The 18,123-nt window shown below is 36.0% G+C and overlaps 1 protein-coding gene across 4 annotated transcripts in view; it reads left to right on the top strand.

Annotated features, from left to right (window-relative positions):
• Positions 1 to 17,288, top strand: part of ZNF326 (zinc finger protein 326) — a 28,705-nt gene extending 11,417 nt beyond the window's left edge. For 3 of the 4 annotated variants that reach the window (XM_018072137.2, XM_018072138.2, XM_018072136.3), the window contains 9 exons: positions 1,951 to 2,149; positions 3,880 to 3,914; positions 4,869 to 4,956; positions 7,202 to 7,319; positions 8,302 to 8,449; positions 8,769 to 8,868; positions 10,105 to 10,235; positions 11,157 to 11,252; positions 16,570 to 17,288. In XM_018072137.2, the coding sequence (XP_017927626.1) occupies positions 1,951 to 2,149; positions 3,880 to 3,914; positions 4,869 to 4,956; positions 7,202 to 7,319; positions 8,302 to 8,449; positions 8,769 to 8,868; positions 10,105 to 10,235; positions 11,157 to 11,252; positions 16,570 to 16,731 (1,077 nt within the window). In that variant the 3' untranslated portion in view covers positions 16,732 to 17,288. Of the gene's footprint in view, positions 1 to 1,950; positions 2,150 to 3,879; positions 3,915 to 4,868; positions 4,957 to 7,201; positions 7,320 to 8,301; positions 8,450 to 8,768; positions 8,869 to 10,104; positions 10,236 to 11,156; positions 11,253 to 11,681; positions 11,798 to 16,569 lie in introns of all 4 variants that reach the window. The other variant, XR_001920599.2, reaches the window with a different exon arrangement.
• The last annotated feature ends 835 nt before the right edge of the window (positions 17,289 to 18,123 follow it).

Below are 18,123 nucleotides of genomic sequence, written 5' to 3'. Positions count from 1 at the left end.
ATAGTGTGCCTAGTCCTATTATTTGTATTAATTTGATTTGAAGATTTATGTTATAGCTCCTTTTCAGTGGATTCCGTTCCAGTGTAGGATGTAAAAACTGTGTCCAAGGAACAGCATGATTAACTGTATGCAAAACAGTGGATCGCAGTTTGAAGAAGTAATGCTTGATGTTAAGTGAGTTGGGGGGGAAAAAACCACAATAGAAGAGAATAAAAAACCTCACCAACCTGACAGAAGTACTGACTTTAAGTTGATGGTGTCCCTTTGTCTTGGTTTTATAATACCAGTTCTGGCTGTTTTTTAAAGTACGAAGAGTTCAGTGAACACTTTTCTGCCTGTGCCTGTAGGTGTAACTTATCTTTTAAAATTTCTAAGCGTGCTATATTTCTTTGGGAAGTGATTCTTTAATTTTAAACCATACAACTTATTGTAGTTTGAAGCTTAGAGGAAGATTGTTTTTTTACTGGGTCTTTTAAATGCCTATTTGCGTGGTGGTTTTGTTCCAGAACGTCTACTTTGCAGCATCCTTGAGTATTGTAGTTGTCATATTCAAATTTTAGCTCAGATTTGCACATGGCTGTTAGGTAACATGTAGCATGGTATGAGAAATAGATTCTAATCTTTGTTTCTCTACTTGTGACGCTGAAAGTGTTATGTTCTTAAGCCTCAGTTCCATCCTTTCAGAATTTATTTAGATCTGAAAGCTTTGTGCAGTTACAACTGAGTTCTTTTTTACTTTGCTTTTGAAATTTATCCTTTTAGTCTTTTGTGTAATAAAGGAAAATGTAAGGGCTAAACTACTTACCATATGTAAAATGCATTGCACCTTTAATAGGTAGATTGTCTGTTTAAAAAAAACCTGAACTTGAAATGATCCAAGTGCGTACTTCATGTCAAATTGATGTGACCAGTGTAAATGTACATGCTAGGTAGTTTATAGCTATCTCAACTAAATAAGTTAACATGGAGATCTTGTGCATGGACTTCTGATAAAGAAAAGTGCTGGCTTTGGTACATTCTATCTGTCATTTAAAATTTGCTTTAAAAAAGTCATACTTTTCACAAGTATTTTGAAGTCACTTTTAATGTTCTTTTGACAGTGTAATATTAATTATCTTCTCATGGAAATACAAATATTTCTGCTTATCCAAGTCACCCATCCAGTCAGTGGGCTTTCTTCTGTCCTTTATTAATCAAATAATTGAGTTAATATTAAGAAATATGTTAGCACTTTTTAAAATTTCCCTCTTCAGATTACTCGTTTATTCCATGTCTTCAGAGAGGTAACTTTCATATACAAGTGTCCACAAATGAGTGTACATAATTTTAGAAATATTAGAAAGGTTTAGTCTTTCAGCTGAATTTTCATTCCTATTGGTGCCATGTTTTTGTGTCACTCTCTCCAGGCCCAACTTAAAAATTTTGATTTTATTGAATTCAGTGGAAAGATAAGTAAAAGAAAGAATGATCTTCTTTCAGTTAATCTCTTTTCCACACTGTACAACCTTCTTTACTCAGTTTTCAAATAACTGATATATCATTTGGCATAAGATGCAGAGCAAAGAAGCTTTTTTTCCTTTTTAGTGTTGAAAACTGAGTCGTTTAGCTCTGGTTTTTTCCAGAGGGAGATGTCTTTCATCATCTAGAGAATCTGAAGAGAGTAACCAAGATAGTAGGCAGAGATATGAACTTTGATAGATATGTTCATTGCCTGGACAATGGTTCTGAATAAGCAGAAACGCAGTTTATACAGACATATTCGTTCTACTGGACAAACACCCACAAAGCCATTGCACAACAGAACATCAGACCAGGAGCTTAAGTTTCTCCTGCATTTTGGTGTAGAACGCAGATTTTACTTACATTCACAGTTGTGTTGTACCAAGTAGTTGTTTTATTTATATTGATTTCATATACTAATACCTTCCTCTTGATTTTGCAAATTTTCAGCATATGGGAGACTTTGGAGGAATGCACAGACCTGGGATTGTCGTTGACTATCATAACAAACCCAGTCCTGCAGCAGTTGCTGCAAGAGGAATAAAAAGAAAAATGATACCACAGCAGTATAACAAACCTGGTGGGACTTTCATCAAGAAACCCAAAATGACAAAACCTGTTTTGAAGCTGAGCCAGAAAAAATCGCCTAGTAAGTAATAAGTGCCAGAATTCTTAAATTTAGATTACTAATGTTTTTATTCATTAGAAATGACTTAGCTTTAATATTCAGAAAGAGGGCTGTAGGTGCTGTTTTGTAATTCTTTATTTTCCACCTTTAAAGTAGTCCACAACAGATTCTGTGAATATACTCATCTAACTTTTCTACTGCAACAGTAATTTGCTGAATGACATTGAATATTTTGATGTGTTCAGATATGTACTGTTGAAGACTGTCTCATTGAGACTTCATAATGATACTTCCTGGAGGCAAATTTTCACCACTGAAAATAATTTCAGGTCTCTGAAATTTCAGGTTGTCTTAAGTGACAATGCCTGACAGATATTAAAATGTGCTCTTGCATGAGCCTGGGCGCCACTGTCCAAATTCTTTGGATATTAAAAGTAGTGCATCAGCTGCAATAAAGACTTAAGGCATGGGTCAAGAGGAGGGGGAAAGGGAGACAAACTGAGAAAACACTGAACATTGTTATAGAATAATTTATGAAAGGCAGAAAGAGTTTGCTCCCACTTGCAAATGAAATGCTGTAATGACAAGAAGAACTCTTAAATGTGATAGACAAACTGTAAATATAAATTTCAAATTGTATTAGTGATGCTTGGTTTCTTCCATAAAGATGTCCTACAACTCTAATAACTTTGATATTGCAGGCAGAGTTGGAGAAAAAAGTCACTAATGAGGTTTGAATAAATTACTTGCTTTGAGGGAATGTAAACTTGAGTATTAAATATTATGATCCGTGCGTACAGCGGTCAGATTTTATTTTTTTGTGCTTGTAATTTCCTAGTAATTTGGATCTACAGTGTTTTATATAGCTTGGTTTCAGATCACATCTGAAAATAGCTTAAAGTTACTGTAGCTCACAGCTGGCAAGGTAAATGCACAGACTTGACAGAAACTTCCATGTGTAAATTTTATTTTTGATTTTGTAGTTCTGGATATATTACTGTTTATTACAAAACTGTTCCCTTAACTGTAACTTCAAGAATACTGTACAGATTTCAGGCACTGGGTGTATAGAACGTATTTCTCTGCCTTTTGTATAGGTAATGTTATTGGTGGTCTTATTAGTTTTGTTATGATTAAATGTAGAATATGCATCTGAGTTCTTCCAGTACTTTTGTACATTCTCCTTTTCTAAGATGTGTTCAGACAGAACACTTCTAGTTTATTATCTGATCCCCTTCACTGATTTCCACAATCCGAGGACCAATATACTACATAATATTGAAGTTACTTTAAGAAGTAGAACAGATAGCACCTGCTAGAATGCAGGCTCTGAGATTAGGGGGAAGAAACTGTTGAGTGGTTAACACAGTTTCTGAAACTTGAACTGAAAGATGCCCTAAACTGTATCATGTAGTTGAAAACTAAAAAACAGGTGGCAACTAACAGAAGATATGATGCAATTGGTATACAATGTATGTATGAAAATATATCTCAAAATTATATTGTCCTTTCAGTCTTAATTTTCTTTTTTGGAGTTAAATATAGGTGACTGCTTCTAAAAGTGTTTAATTTATATTTCTAAGGATAATTGATTTTACGTTTAGTAGTATTATTAAACTATGATAAATTGTAAATGTAGACCATCCTACATGCATAACAAGGATTATGGTTTTTTTCCTAAATATCTTATTGTCTTAAAATGAATTGGCAGTGACAGCGCTTTTGAATTCTTTCTCATTTTATGTTAATAGACATGAAGACGTCTTTCCAGGATTCTACTATAGAGGTAAAGATTCTCAGAATTGAAAAATGTTTGTGATCCTTTGAGAACTTTGCATAGTATGCCTTAAGGCAAATAATTGCTAAGCGACAGTTATGAAGTTGAACATTAAATTATATAAGCTTTTCTAAACAGGTTTTTTTTTCTTCACTTTGTCTAAAATTGTCTTATTTTGATGCCAGTCTGAAAGCCTTACTGATTTCGAGTGACAAGATACAGCTAGTGCAGATAACCTGGAAAATAAATTTTCAAGTGTATTTTTAGACCCTCCCTATTCTCATAATGCACAGAGAAGCTCTCATTTGAATGCTTCTCAGGTTGCCACAGGTAGACAGCTTGAACTCATACACCTGTGATCTGCCTGGGTGGGTTGAGAAATTAAATACGAAGGAGATTGCTAAACAGAAGTGAGGAGGAATGGATAAGACATAAGACACATCAAGGAGAGAGGGTAAATAAAAGAAGAACCAGTGTTAAAAGTTGTTCTCTGACAGGGTACAAAGGTTAGTCTCCACTACAGTTGCAACACTGTATAAGAATGTGTTAGAAAGCTAAGCATGTGTGTGTGTGTGTGTATACAGATATATATCTCCTGGTTTAATGTTGAAATACTGGAATGGTGTTTTCCTTCTTTCTGAGTGGAGGTATTAACACGTTCTCAACTAAGTAGAAGTCTGGATTGGAAGTCAGAATACTTATGTAGAAGACAATTTTGACTGTGAAATGAATTCACTAAGGCTATAAGGCATTAAGGAGAAATGCAGAGCTAGAGGTTTTTGTTCATCGAGTCCAAGAAGATACTCAATTCACTTTCTTTCGTTACCATGTTTGATAGAAATAGCAAGTAATAGATTATTGAAAATTAAGTAATTTATGCTACCTTTCTGGATTTAGAGTGACATTGTTTTGCGGGGTGTTTTTGTTTTGGTTTTTTTTAATTTATGGATTTGACTTTATTAGGAAATTGAAGTTGATACAAGTGGTGCAGTCGTTATATATGAAGACTTTACAAGAGATGCTTATGATCTTGGATATCAGACTTTTGGAGGTAAGTCAGTTTACTTTGTCAGGTAAGGTATTGTAGGTATAGTATTTGTAAGTCTTTGAGTGAATAGATATAGTAAGCCTGTATGTATGATCTCTTATAGTTATTCAGTAGCATGACTATTTCTGTTTGTTTGTTTTTTAAGCATTTATAAATTTAGGCTGTGGAAAAGATGATTGTTTCTATCATCCATCCATCACTTGGTTTTTCTCATGCTTACTGTTTATGCTCTCTGATCATCTCTGTATGTTGTTGTTTGACTTGTTTTAATTTTTGTGAAACTAGTGTAAATGGTCTTATACTTAACTACCATTCTGTTGCTTGAATGTTGTTAATCCCACTGGTTCCTCACCCATATCCTATTATTTATCCCACTAGCTGATCAACCTCACCCTTAAACCCTAGGTGAGTCACTTTTATAAAAGTGGATTCAGTTAACTCAGAGAGCTGCTGTTAAGAATGTGGGATCTGTTTCATGTACAGTCTTAATGAAACAGGTTTATTATTAGTTTACATAAAATCAGTTAAGTGTATATTAACTGTGGTAATTTCAGACACATACATAAAGAAATCCAGTGTTAAGGCTGAAACTCTTTTTAGCCTCCTTTTCCTTGTGTACGCTGTCCCGTTGCATATACAGTCTAATCTGGTAGTAAGGAGTGCTGGAAATTTGCAGCCAGGTGATGAGTGTTTCTTTTCTTGAAATAATAGTAAATATTTTTTAGTTTATTTTTAAATTGTACAGATTTTCTTTCTTTTTAAAACTTTGCATAAGCAAAGTTTCAGAAAGTGGGAATCTTAGTTTATATGTAGATTCAGGCTTCCATTCCTCAGCTTCTAACAGGACAGGCACTTGAATTTGGAAGTTTGAGGGAGAAGATAGAGGCCATTTCACTCCACAGAATGTCATACCAGATGATTTTTACAGCAGTGAAACAAGTGACCATTTGCACATTTCCAGGGTTGGTGGTAGGGCATGAAGTGAAATTCAAATCCTGAGATCAGTATGGGAATTGCCTCTGGGAGTGGGTGGTTGTTTGTTGTTTTGAATTTGAATTTTTAATTTTATGGATGGAGTTTTTGCCATCTCTGGATCACAGTACATTTTGAAACTCTTCACTACAGAATGAAAAACCTTGGGATAATTAGGAGTGAAGTGTAAGCTGTTAGTCAGTGAAAATGTTTTCAGTACTCAGTGACACTTGTACAGCCACAGTGTGTTTTGCAAGTCTTGGTGTTTTCTGCATTATGCTGCTGTATGTTCCTTTCCGTTGCTGGTTGGATGGAGGTAGATTTCCTGGAGGCTGACCTCTGTTCTAAGGTTGAACTGCAAAAGAGAGCAAAGTGTTCCTCTTTTTCTTGCTCTAAACCTACTCACCGAATAATACTCTGTTTCCATTTGTCCGTGGAGTTTTAAAGCAGACATAGGAAAGGCAAACACAAGTGCACTTATGCAGAAAGTCAGTGTCCTTGGAAGTCTTTAATGTTGCAAAACTAATTTCTGTTCATTTATTTGTTCACACTTACATGCCAGGTGGTAATTCAATCAGGTTCTCTGAAGGTTTGGTTGGGTTTTTTGTTGTGTGGTGAGTCTGTCTGTCCTTGTCTATCCCGCCCTGCCTCATTAACTGATTTGTTTCTTTAGCTGAAAATCTTTGGAATGTTTTTCTGTGAAATAAGTGAAGTCTAGTGGGGAAGAATGATAAAGTTGTTGGAGTTCATTTTTGGTACTGTATGTTGGAGATACACTGTCTTTTCTCCTTTATGAGAACTTTTGCTTTTGGTTTTGTAAACTGCCTTCTCGGCAGAAGAGTCTGTTATATAGTTTCTTTTTATGTAAGGGGATTGTAGCAATGGTTCTCTCAAAACATGGGAGAGTTTTAAATAATGTGTTTCTCCCTGTGTTCCAGCAGTCACCCTTTCCTAGTCACTTGAAGAGGCCTCTAATAACTAGGCACAACAAGGAAGGGTTTGTTCTAACTCTGAATTTCCTTACTTTTATGACTGTAACCCAGAATGTAAACCCTTAGCTACTTAGTGGACATTGCTGAAAGCAAATGTTTAACTTGGTTGTCTTTAGAGGAGGAAAACACAGTAAAATTTCAGGACATTTAAGTGAACCATGTCAGTGTATAATCTTTCTCTGCATTTTGAGGTGTTTGTGGAGGAGACAAGGTAGACAGATACTTTTACTGTTGTTGTTTATTTGGTTTGGGTTTGTTTATTAATCTTTGTATTGCATGTTAAGATGGCAAAGGAGGAGAAGGTAAAAGTGAGGAAGAAGAAAAGCGGCGAATCGAGGCCAGAAGAGAGAAGCAAAGGCGTAGAAGGGAAAAAAACAGTGAAAAATATGGTGATGGATACAGGTTTGTGCTGTAACTTCTATGTCGTGTGCAGTGTTTTACTTCTTTATGCCTCATATTCTTTCCTGAAAGCCCTTTTGGACTGATATAGGAAAATAAAATGCAACAAAGAAACGAGGAAAAAAAACCCCACCTCCTTCCACCCCCTAGCTTCCCCCACTCCCCAACAAAACGAAAAATCTAACCCAAATAAGGAAAAAAAACCCCTCAAGCCAAGACTTGGCACCCAAATTCATTTCATGGGACCACTGTTGTATCAGAAAATGCACAATTTACTCACTCCTTCTCCCTCAGAAGTGCACACTTGAGAAGTAGCTTAGAATGGTATTCCTTTTGAAGTATTTGTTCATACTGACTTAAGAAGCTGTCAGAAGTTGACTTTATTCTGGTTTTATGTGTGTGTATAAATATATATATGTATATATGGTCAACTGTTTTGTGGCAAAAATAAGTACATAGTTTTGTAACTTTTCTTAATTTTGCCTCAGCCCAGTGGGCTACACTGTACAAAATGTTCCATGTCAGTGCTGTATATATCATAACATTACTGTCTTTTTCTCATTGTACTGAGGAGGTTTTATTTTTTTATAAAGATTATGTAGTTTTTGTATGGAAAATGAGCTTTAAATGAATTCTTCTTACTACTTGTAATTAGGAAACCATGGCCTGACTGGACTATGATTCTTTGCCTGTGAGAAGTATTACAAAAGGTGACATGAACTAGAGAGCTGTGATAGACAGACCCACAGAATAATGTGGCTTTTAAATGCCTGGCTTCTGATTTCAGCAGTTTTTATCTTCTGCATAGATAATTAATTGCTCTGGCGCTGGCCTGATTTATATTTGATTCTTATAGCACTTATCCTTTATTATGGAAAAATACAAGATTTTTTCTTTTCTTTTTCTCTGAAAAAAGTGTCAAGTCCACATAGTGTTGGATGAGTTTTACTTTTAATAGTAATATTTAATGTATTTCTCTTAATAGAATGGCATTTACTTGCTCATTTTGCAAGTTTCGAACGTTTGAAGAAAAAGAAATTGAGGCACATCTGGAGAGTGCAGCTCACCAGGAGACACTGGATCATATCCAGAAGCAAACCAAGTTTGACAAAGTAGTGATGGAATTTCTTCATGTAAGACAGCTGTTTTTGATCTATATAATACTTCTGTATGAGAATATAGTTACAATTTACCATGCATTTCCAAAATATGCTTAACTTATCATTGTTACTCCTTTTGCAGATGACTCTTGTCGCAGCACATATTACTAAAAGTTGAAGCGAATTCAGAGTCCATGAAATACTGTTACTTTTACAGTAAAAAGTGAAAGTAGTGCCTTAAGAAGTGACAGCAATTAATTGCTGTTTGTTACAGAGCTCTTCTGAATTCCTATTGGAATATTGACAGTTGTAGATCAGATGTCTTACAGTTTCTTCTTGTGATCCTCTGCAGGAGTGTATGGTGAATAAATTCAAGAAGACAGCTATGCGTAAGCAGCAGACAAGTAACCAAACGGAAAATGCTCAGGCTGCTGAAAAAGATATAATGGAAGGTGAGCGATGTGCTTTATGTGAAAATGCATACTGTGGGGCTCTCCTTGTCTTTTTATCCTTTCATTTGTCTTCAAATTTAATTAAATGGATTAAAATAGTCAGTTTTCCCACCTTTTCTGTACCTGGTTGGGATACCTTTCTTTATTTCTGACACAATGTGGAATGTAAGCACAGCAAGCGATAGCAAACCTTATTTATGTTTGCTATCCAGGTAGCCTTGTCAGAAGGTGTGATAACATTGTGTTAGGTACTTGACAAACATAATTATGTGGGCTTTGCCACAGTCTTATTCGGTATAAGGCAAGAGGAGTCACAACAGGTGGTTGCAGGCAGATTGAAAGAGTGTAATAAAGCAGTAAGGTGATAATGGTCAAATATGATGGCAAGGGTTTGGATAATGTAAATAGGAGAGTTGCTGTGGTTTTGAGGAACAGTGCAAAAGTTTGAGCACTTTCTTGGCTACCCAAGATGCGTCTCAGCCTGAGTATTTTTCCCATTGGCTGCCGTACAGGCAGTTTTCTAGAGCATTTCATGCGTGCCCACCTTGCTGTACCATATTCTCCCACCCTGTTCTTTTCTTGAGGGTTTTGAAAATATGTGCTAGAGCCAGAGGAGACATCTTTTGAGTGCTGTTATTTTAAACAATAACTTTATTTGAATGCTACTTTAATTTAAATTTAAATACTAAAGGCTATTTTAAAATGGATATAGCCAGCATCCTAACAATCTCACAAATTCTTCTTGTGTACTTTCCTTGAGTACTGGAGGGCCTGTTTGCCTTTGTGAAGAGAATGTTTGTTTTATTAGCAAGCTAATATGTAAAAGTGCAAGAGGAATTGGGTTCATGTGCTTCTTCCTGATGGTGAAGGGAGGCAAGGAAATAAATTAGTTGTTCTTATAAGAGGTAAAGTAAATGCAACTGCTTTGGTCAAACTTTGTTTGTTTGTTATATCAAAATGTGTATTGTTAAGGATATTAGCTATTGTTGATTTTAAATAGATGGCCTTTCTGTACATTGCCTGGATCTCACGTATAGTCTGTGGAGAAGTGGAGTTGGAGAATTTGAGTGGAAAACTTCCTCCTTCAGTATTGCCCTTAGGGAGCCCCTGTGGTTCAGTTTCACATGTTTAACAACTGAGAGCTCTAATTTTTGAGTATAAAATAAATAATCCACTTTTCCACTTGCCTAGAGTAACACATTTTGTGTTAATGATCTGTTGCATCTTCTTTGGCAGGGGTTACCGCTGATGACCATATGATGAAAGTTGAGACTGTTCACTGCAGTGCTTGCAGTGTGTACGTTCCTGCATTGCACAGTTCTGTTCAGCAACACTTAAAATCTCCTGATCACATAAAAGGAAAACAAGTAAGATATGACATTATTAAGAACAAAAGGGCTAGCATAATCTAATAGTAGGTGAAAAGTGTTTGGTTCTTGGTACAAGTAATTTCTAAGTTCTCACTGATGCGACTTATCCTCTTGAAAGCTGGAATGTCCTTATTTCACTTTGTAAGCATGAGATCTCATGAAGTAGCCAGTGCTTAGGATCCCTCGGTTAATGAAATGTTGGTGTGCTTAAGAGCTGACAGTAGCAAGTCATGGAAAAGTTACTAGGAATGACTTTTTTATTTTATGGGAATTTGTTTTACTGAGCTTAACTGTTGGAAAAATTATTAAATTGCAAAACATAATACATGTGTTTCTAGTAAGATGACAAACATGGTGCCTCTTTTTTTCTTGTGTGTTATCTTTTTAATTTGAAGAAAAGTGAGACCAGGTTAGAACTAGCAGTAGTGTGGTATTTGTTGCTGTTATAATTTATAATGATATACTTTTAAGACTGGTAGTAGGGCTGAAAGAGAAGCATGAACATCATAGTAAGCAAGATTGCCAAAGTAATGTTTTGTTTATATATGAGCTTCTGTGATTGTGGAGTATCATAGAACGTGTTGGGTTGGAAGGGACCCTGCAAATAAGCAGGGTCGTCTTCAACAGTGTGATGGAAAAGCCTGTGTGTTGTCTGTAGATGAGAACAGGTAACTCTGGTTGCAGTTCATTATTTATCAAGATATGAGAATATATTTTGGTCAAGCTAAAGCAACAAACTATAAACACTACTAAACTTAATTGAACTTATTATGTAATTTGGACGTAAGTGCTAAGAACAAACAGATCATGCTGCAATATGTTCATTATTTTACTTATAGAAACTGACCGTGGATTCAAATTTATGTGGCAATTGTAAGAGGTATGTGATAATTATTCACTGTAAAATTTGTTTCCTAGGCCTACAGAGAACAAATAAAAAGGGAGAGTGTTCTCACTGCCACCAGTATATTGAATAATCCTATAGTCAAGGCACGATATGAGCTGTATGTGAAGGTAAGATGCAAATGGAAAGAAAGTAATTTGTAATGTTTGCTATGCCACCATTTTCTCCACGTTGATGGAGTTTAACCTCTGTGCTCTGTTAGGTAGCTCACAGATTGATTATGCTTTTAATGTACTCTGCTGGTCTAAAATCATTGTCTTGGATAAATTTATTTGCAGCAAAAATTACCACCTTCAGATTTACCAGCTTTTGGTTGTTATTTAGCACTTATTTGTATTTTAATTTTTAATTAGATGCTCCTAGAAAGGAAAGTCAACCTTTAGGAAAGCATCAGCAGTGTCTTTATTCATAATGCTAACTGTAGAGCACAAATGACTTTACAATTGAGTCCGTCTTTACATTTAGAAGCAAGAGTTCCATCATGTGGCTTTGTACTGAAGTGTAACACCCACAAGACTCAGCTACTTTTTATTCCATAGAATTTCTAGGGTTGATGGCAGCATACAAAAATGAAAGCTTACAACAGTAGTTGATGAGATCAGAGAATTCAAAAGGCATGGCAGCTTGTGTTGCAGATACATGGCCTGAGAAACAGGTAAATTCATTTTAGCAAAATACAGGGTTTTTTCTACTGGGCCACTTTGCTAAATGACTCTTTCTGTAGTACTGTTGTTAGCTGTTTCTGGTATTACTTTTAATTGATTTATGATTTTGCCTTTGCCAAACAATAGACTCTTTAAGACAAAGCAATACTTTCTTGAGTAAATATGGCAAGGTATGAGCCAGTGCCCAAGTTAATTGTGATTTAAAATGTCAGATTAGCTGTGTGCTGCAAAATTATGTAGGGATGAGCATGTGAATCAGTTTCAGACAACTGTTCTGTATCTGTTATGAGAAGGTTGGAAATGTCCAAATACCAGAGCCTGGAGTATCTGTCTGTATTTCCAGCCACCTCTTCTGGTGTTCCTTGTGCCTGGCATGTGTTGTCCCATACAGCCCCCTAGTGGGAGACTGGTAGAAGGGAGAATGGAAATTTGCCATTCATCAGGTCGACAGGGGGCAATCAAAATTACCTAAACAGAATTTTTCACAGGAAACCACAACGGGGCAAGGTGGGTCTCAAATACTAGTTGTGGTAAAGAGTTGGATGACTACTAGTCTCAGCAGGGTGTAGTTCTAGCAGGAAGTACTAGTCTTAACAGAAAATGAGCTTTTCCTAATTCAACTCTAATTGAGATATGTACCTCTTCCAGGGCACACATTAAAAGAACAAACTTCCCAATATGCACAGAGAAACCAAGCTGTGTAATAAGAAAGAAAAAAATCTTTTATCTTTTCTGCTAGTGTTAAAATGTATCAATAGGGATACATAAACCTCAGGAGTTGCTGACCTGAAATTTTGTTCTACTTCTGTCAAAGGCATTTGTGATACTAATGAGCCGCTTTTGCCACTTGGTACAAAACTAGGCAGCTTTGCAGGTCTTGCCCGCTCTGAATTTTCTCCCTCCTCACTGCATATGCAGAGTAAACAACACTTTGCAAAAGAATGTTGAGTTTGGGGATTTTTGTTTGGTTTTGTTTGAGTTTTGGGCTTTTTTGGTTGGAGGGTGGGGAGAAGTGTTTCCCCATACAGTCTGCCCTACATCTAAAACAAGCTGTTTTCAGCGGTTAACAAGGATTTCCTGGAAGATGGCAGGCTCCAAATGCGTGTGTGCTCTGCTCCATCACGTGCTGTATAATAAAACTGCACTCTGCGGTTGATTATACATTTGGATAAGGATGAAAGGGATTTGCATAACCAGAAACCAGATACATCTTACTGAGCAGGTCCTGGTGAAAGTGTATTCAACCCATCCCAGAAAATGCCAGTGCTAACCATTCTGAAAATGTCAGTGGTCTCCTTGTGAAGACAGTCTTGCAAGTTTTATCTTCCTCAGTTTTCTAACATGTCTTCTAATGCTTCTTCTCTTCTCTGTGCTGCTGCTTTGGTGCTGGTGTCTGCCTTGTTGGAAATTTGTCAATATATTCAGTTTCCAGAAAACTACTGTACCAGCACTGAGGTTTCCAGCAGTCAAAACTTGCATGAGATCTTTATGATCCTATTGGTTCTGGTGGCCATCTTTTGCACTATCTATTACATGATTTTTTTCAATTTCTGTATTTGAAAGTCCAATTCAGTGCTTAGTTTAACAGTGTATTGTTTGCATCCTGTTGTTTACGTGCAAGGAACTTTTTAATTTCTTGTTTGATATTTTCATCATAGATACTTTAATCAAAGAACCTTGAAAGGATTGTTTTTTACCTTGGGCAACCTTTTGAAGAGCCCTGTTTCCCTGGTGCTGTTTTTGTGTGGTACCCCTTTATGCTTCCAATATACTCTTTGTGTGCTTTTTTTAAAGATTTTCACTTCTCCTTGTTCTTCTGCATCCATAATGTGAAGGGGAGAAATCCACCATGACCCACTTTCTGGCCACTCTGAAACAATCCTCTTAAAAGTTTGTGAATGTGTAGTAAGTCCCTTTATAATAAGGAGGAAAAAAAGACCATCTTGTTTCTCCGGGCAAAAAGTTATCGCTTGGTGAAGTCATGACTATCTAATTTTGGCCCATTTAGAATTTCCTAGACAGAACGATGTCTATGATTAAAAGCTGCTTGGATGTTACACAAGAGAACCATTATAGAGTTTGACATTTTTTATCACTATGTCCCAGGACTGTTTGATCACAGTGAAGGCATTTTAATGTTTACTGGTTAGGTGGACAGACTTCGGTATCTTTTTGGATCAGGTTGGAGAGACCTCTGGTAAATAGATTGGTTTCTGGGGACATGGGAATCCCAAAACTTTGGTTGTAGATGCCAGTTCATAGTCTTAAGCTTTCTGTGCAATTTAAATATGCTAGAGACAAGAAACCCCAAAAATACATCTCTTGGGACTAAACTACTTACTGGTGTATTTTGTACTTTCAATGCATCATAAAGTCTTTCTGCAGCAGTTTAGTACTGTGCCTGTGTTCTTGTTTTCTGGGGGGTTTTTGTGCCTTTTTTTTTTTTTTAAGCTATCTGGGACCAGTGTGACTGTCAAAATCAACTAGCATTAGAATTGGCTCTGCATGCTGTGCTGGATGCCTCTAATGCTACATCACTGGAAAAGAGTGTAGTCATTAGGATCTTCCCCTTGATGGCAGTAACTTTTTCCTTAGCTTGAGAACTCGAAAAGTGCATTTTTCTCTAAAAAAACAGTTGGAGAAGGCAACTTTGTTGTCGTTGTTACTATTGTGTAGAGATCTGTTCAACCGGAAGTAGTGTGCTAAATCCAGTTCTGCTAGGCTAGCCAGCAGCAATGTACAGTCTCCGCAGGAAGGAAGTGTAACAGTTTTCTGTAGCTTGTCCCCAGTAGACAGGGACAGTCAGAAGTTGTCTGCAGGAGTGAGGAAGTAGTCCTTTCAGAGTGCATTCTTTAGCTACCATTTGTCATTATGCCTAACCTAGACATAAGAGGATTTAAATCTTTACTTTTGTATCAGACCTGTTAAAGGGCTTCCAGTATCCTTGTGAGTCATTTACAGAGAAAGGCCACCTTTTTTCTTTTTTGAGGAAACAATACTCTCTGTTAGGACATATGAAACTCTTAATACACCTTTTTTCTCTCTGTAAGGTCTCCCGGTAAGCATGTATTTGAAGCTAACTAGGTGAAGTATTCTTAACTCAGTAATTTAGCTTTTGTCCAAAAAGGAAGGTAGATGAATGCAATTCTGGAGAGTTGCACTAATCCTCATTGAGTTAAGGTTTGGATCCTCAGTCTTTTTGTTTCACAATGCTTTCCATAGATGTTGGAATTAAATTCATTTGGGCACTTGCTTTGCTGTATGTTTTTTTTTTTCATGAAACAATGTCCTGAGCCAGTATTTTTGGTATTTCAGTGTTGGGCACTGTTACCTGAAGTAGTGTGAAATACCCCTTGGTGTTCATAGCCCAGTGGTGCTTGTCAGTAGTAGTGGATCATCTAAAAGTGGTGTGAGCTTTACCTGAGGGTTTGGTTTGTTGTTTTTCTGTAGGGCTCAGGTAAATTCTGCTATCTGATACAGCTTTCTACGTACTTGACCATTATGTATGAGCATCTAATTTCAAAAAAGCCAAACTTGGTATCTTGAAGTTTAAATGCTACCTTATTCTTGAAGTTTAAATGTTACCATTTATATGTGGAAACTATGTCTTTGTTTATGCTACGCGTTGATTGGGCTCAACAGACATTACTATCTGAATATTCTAGGCTGGCCATTACAAAGTGCATGCATAGAATTATCCAGGGACTTGGAATAACATGGTCTCAAAGAATTCGGCTTTCATTGGGTTAAATCTGAATTTCAATCTGAATTTAGGATTTGTCTTGATTTTTAGAATAACACTGAAACCAAGCTTTTGTTTAGTGGCATTTGCTGAATATTTTTATAGTTTTTTTAATTTTTCAGTGGCCACCTGAAAGATTCTGCCTTAAAAATGTAACTGAAGTGAAAAAAAAAAAAAAGGAAAAGGGGCCTAGCCCCAAATTTTCTTTTGTATCTTCTAAATGATACTCTTAAAATCCTAGTCTTGGTGCAATTAGTGGTTGCTGTGGTATGTTAAGATCAGACTTGCTCTGTCATGTTTGAATATGAAAGGAACTTTAGCCAAGAAACTCCTAATGCTTTTTATTGTTATTCTTCATTGTTTATCGATTATTCATAGTTCTTAAACATCTGAAACAAGTGAAAGCTGAGGTATGTCTTGTGCTGAATGAAATGAAGAAAATGTGAATCTAGAATGCCAGTGTATTTGAGGTACTGAGAAAACTATTTGATAATCTTTGTAGATCAACAATGGAATAAAGTTCAGGCTACTCAATGTAATTATTTCTGGGTTTCATTTACTGAAGAGTTTGTCTTTTTTGATAGAATTATTCAGAGTGAATAGAGACTGTACATAAGGCAAAGCAGAACAAAACTGTTCAGTTCCAATTTGGTTGTAATTGGGGAGAAGAAGGTAGCAGCTGTAGTTCCTAGTAAAAGCATTTTGAAATTTAACCATGTAATTTTAATTTCTGAAAGTGGAAGTTAAACTGGCGTGCTTTGGCTTTTTCTCAATGCTATTTCTACATGCATTAAAAGATTTTATTGGGATCCCAGTTTCCTATGTGCCTAAAAATGTGGTATTGCTAATTTTAAATCAAGCCTCTTGATTTTCTTGCTAAAAACCCCAACTATTAAAAACCTGTATAAAATACTGTAGCATTTCTTAGTGGCTGCCCCTTTCATTCACTGAAAAAGAGTATTATTTTATTTTGTGCTTGAAATAAATATCAAAGTGTTTGTTTTCAACCTTCTGCTTCAGGGTGAAAATCCTTTTGAAATTAATGATCAGGCTCAAGAGCAGCAGACAGAGGAAGAGGACAAAGCTGATGAGCCAGCCGAGGGTGAGGAAGAGGAGGAAGAAGAGGAGGAAGAAACTGAAGAACAAACTGACTTCACTTTAGACCACACTGAAGATAATTAAGTGCAAGAAAATAAAAATACATTGGGGGGGTCCAGCCAGCTTTTTATTTCTGCTCTAAAGTGGCTGAGACTTTTTAATAGTCTCAGATGAAGTTGGAGATTCCCCACCATTTGCATGCATTCCATTCCATGGAGAACTTGTTTATATAATTCCTCTGTGTTTCTGATTTTGTTTAAAATGAAATTAAGACTATTTTAGTTGAGCTTTTTATAGAAAACTGACTATTAAAGCTGATCAGAACATTGTGTTGTATATTTTTTTAAGCATCCTATTTTTTTGGTGTGTGTATTGAAAGTTGGATATAATAATAATTTTTGGTCTAATCAGTTGAAAAGAAAGGTGGGTCTCTGGGGTAAATACATTAAAAGCTTTATCGTGTAAGCTATTAATATTTACCTCTAAGTACAGAATGAGTATCTTCAAAAATTGTGCTGTTGAGTGTGGCTGTTTGGGGAACTGCATTGCACTCTGTATAATAGAGTATGTGTTTATAATGCCTTGTAGCTTTTTGTGATAAGATGTACCAGTTTGTAGCAATAAAAACTTAAGAAATGTTACTGTTTAAAGTGTCTGTAGTTAAGTATTTCAAGAATTTCCTTATGCTGACTACTAAATTGGTTTCCAATTAGATCTTGATTGATATTGTCATTGAAATTATTTAAAATTTGTAGTTGCATCTTAGTGACTTCTGTTATTTATTACTGATTTTTGATATATTCAGACTCCACCTAAAGAGAGATAAGGACTTGAGCCTTCATAGCATATCTTGGGGAAGTGTGTTTTCTGTATATTTACATGTTGTGTACTCTTGTCTGTCTTAGAAATTACTTTTAAGTACACCTGTGTTTTTTCTGCAGTTCCTGCTAATCTAGCTTTTGACTAATGAGAAGTGAAATGTCTGATTTAACGGTTTTTAAGTGCAGCAAAGTAACTTGGATTATTTTTCCCTAGATGTGGTAATGTAACAGAAGTAACTGTACAATCTCTGGTGGTCTTTATGGGGATTGTTTTGTAAAAATCTGATCATACGTGTAATGTTGCGCATTTCTGTTGGAGAGCCCTTTTGTTAATTAATAGTCATCACTGTATAGAGGTGGTATTACAATACTTCTAACCTCACCTGTAAACCAGTTTGCTTTTTCAGTGATGAATTTTACAATGAGGGGAAGTGTGCAAGTGTTATGGGAGTACTTGACTTAGATATTAGGCCACCTAACAACCTAGTAGCAATCATCTCTGAAGAATGCTGTGCATTGCAGTCATTTAGCTGTTGCCTTTTAGTGTAACTTTGAGAGTAGAAGATACAACACCATGAGGAAAGAGAGGGAGCTGAGTTTGGTGTCTTGACCTCCTATTTATGGCCTTATATTTTTTTATTTCTATTTTAAAAAA

Source organism: Manacus vitellinus, unplaced genomic scaffold (assembly GCF_001715985.3).
Source record: "Manacus vitellinus isolate BGI_N305 unplaced genomic scaffold, ASM171598v3 scaffold_21_pilon, whole genome shotgun sequence".
In the NCBI taxonomy this organism is placed as follows: Eukaryota; Metazoa; Chordata; class Aves; order Passeriformes; family Pipridae; genus Manacus; species Manacus vitellinus.
Note: the sequence above shows the minus strand (reverse complement) of the source record. Positions and strands in the feature narration are given on the sequence as shown.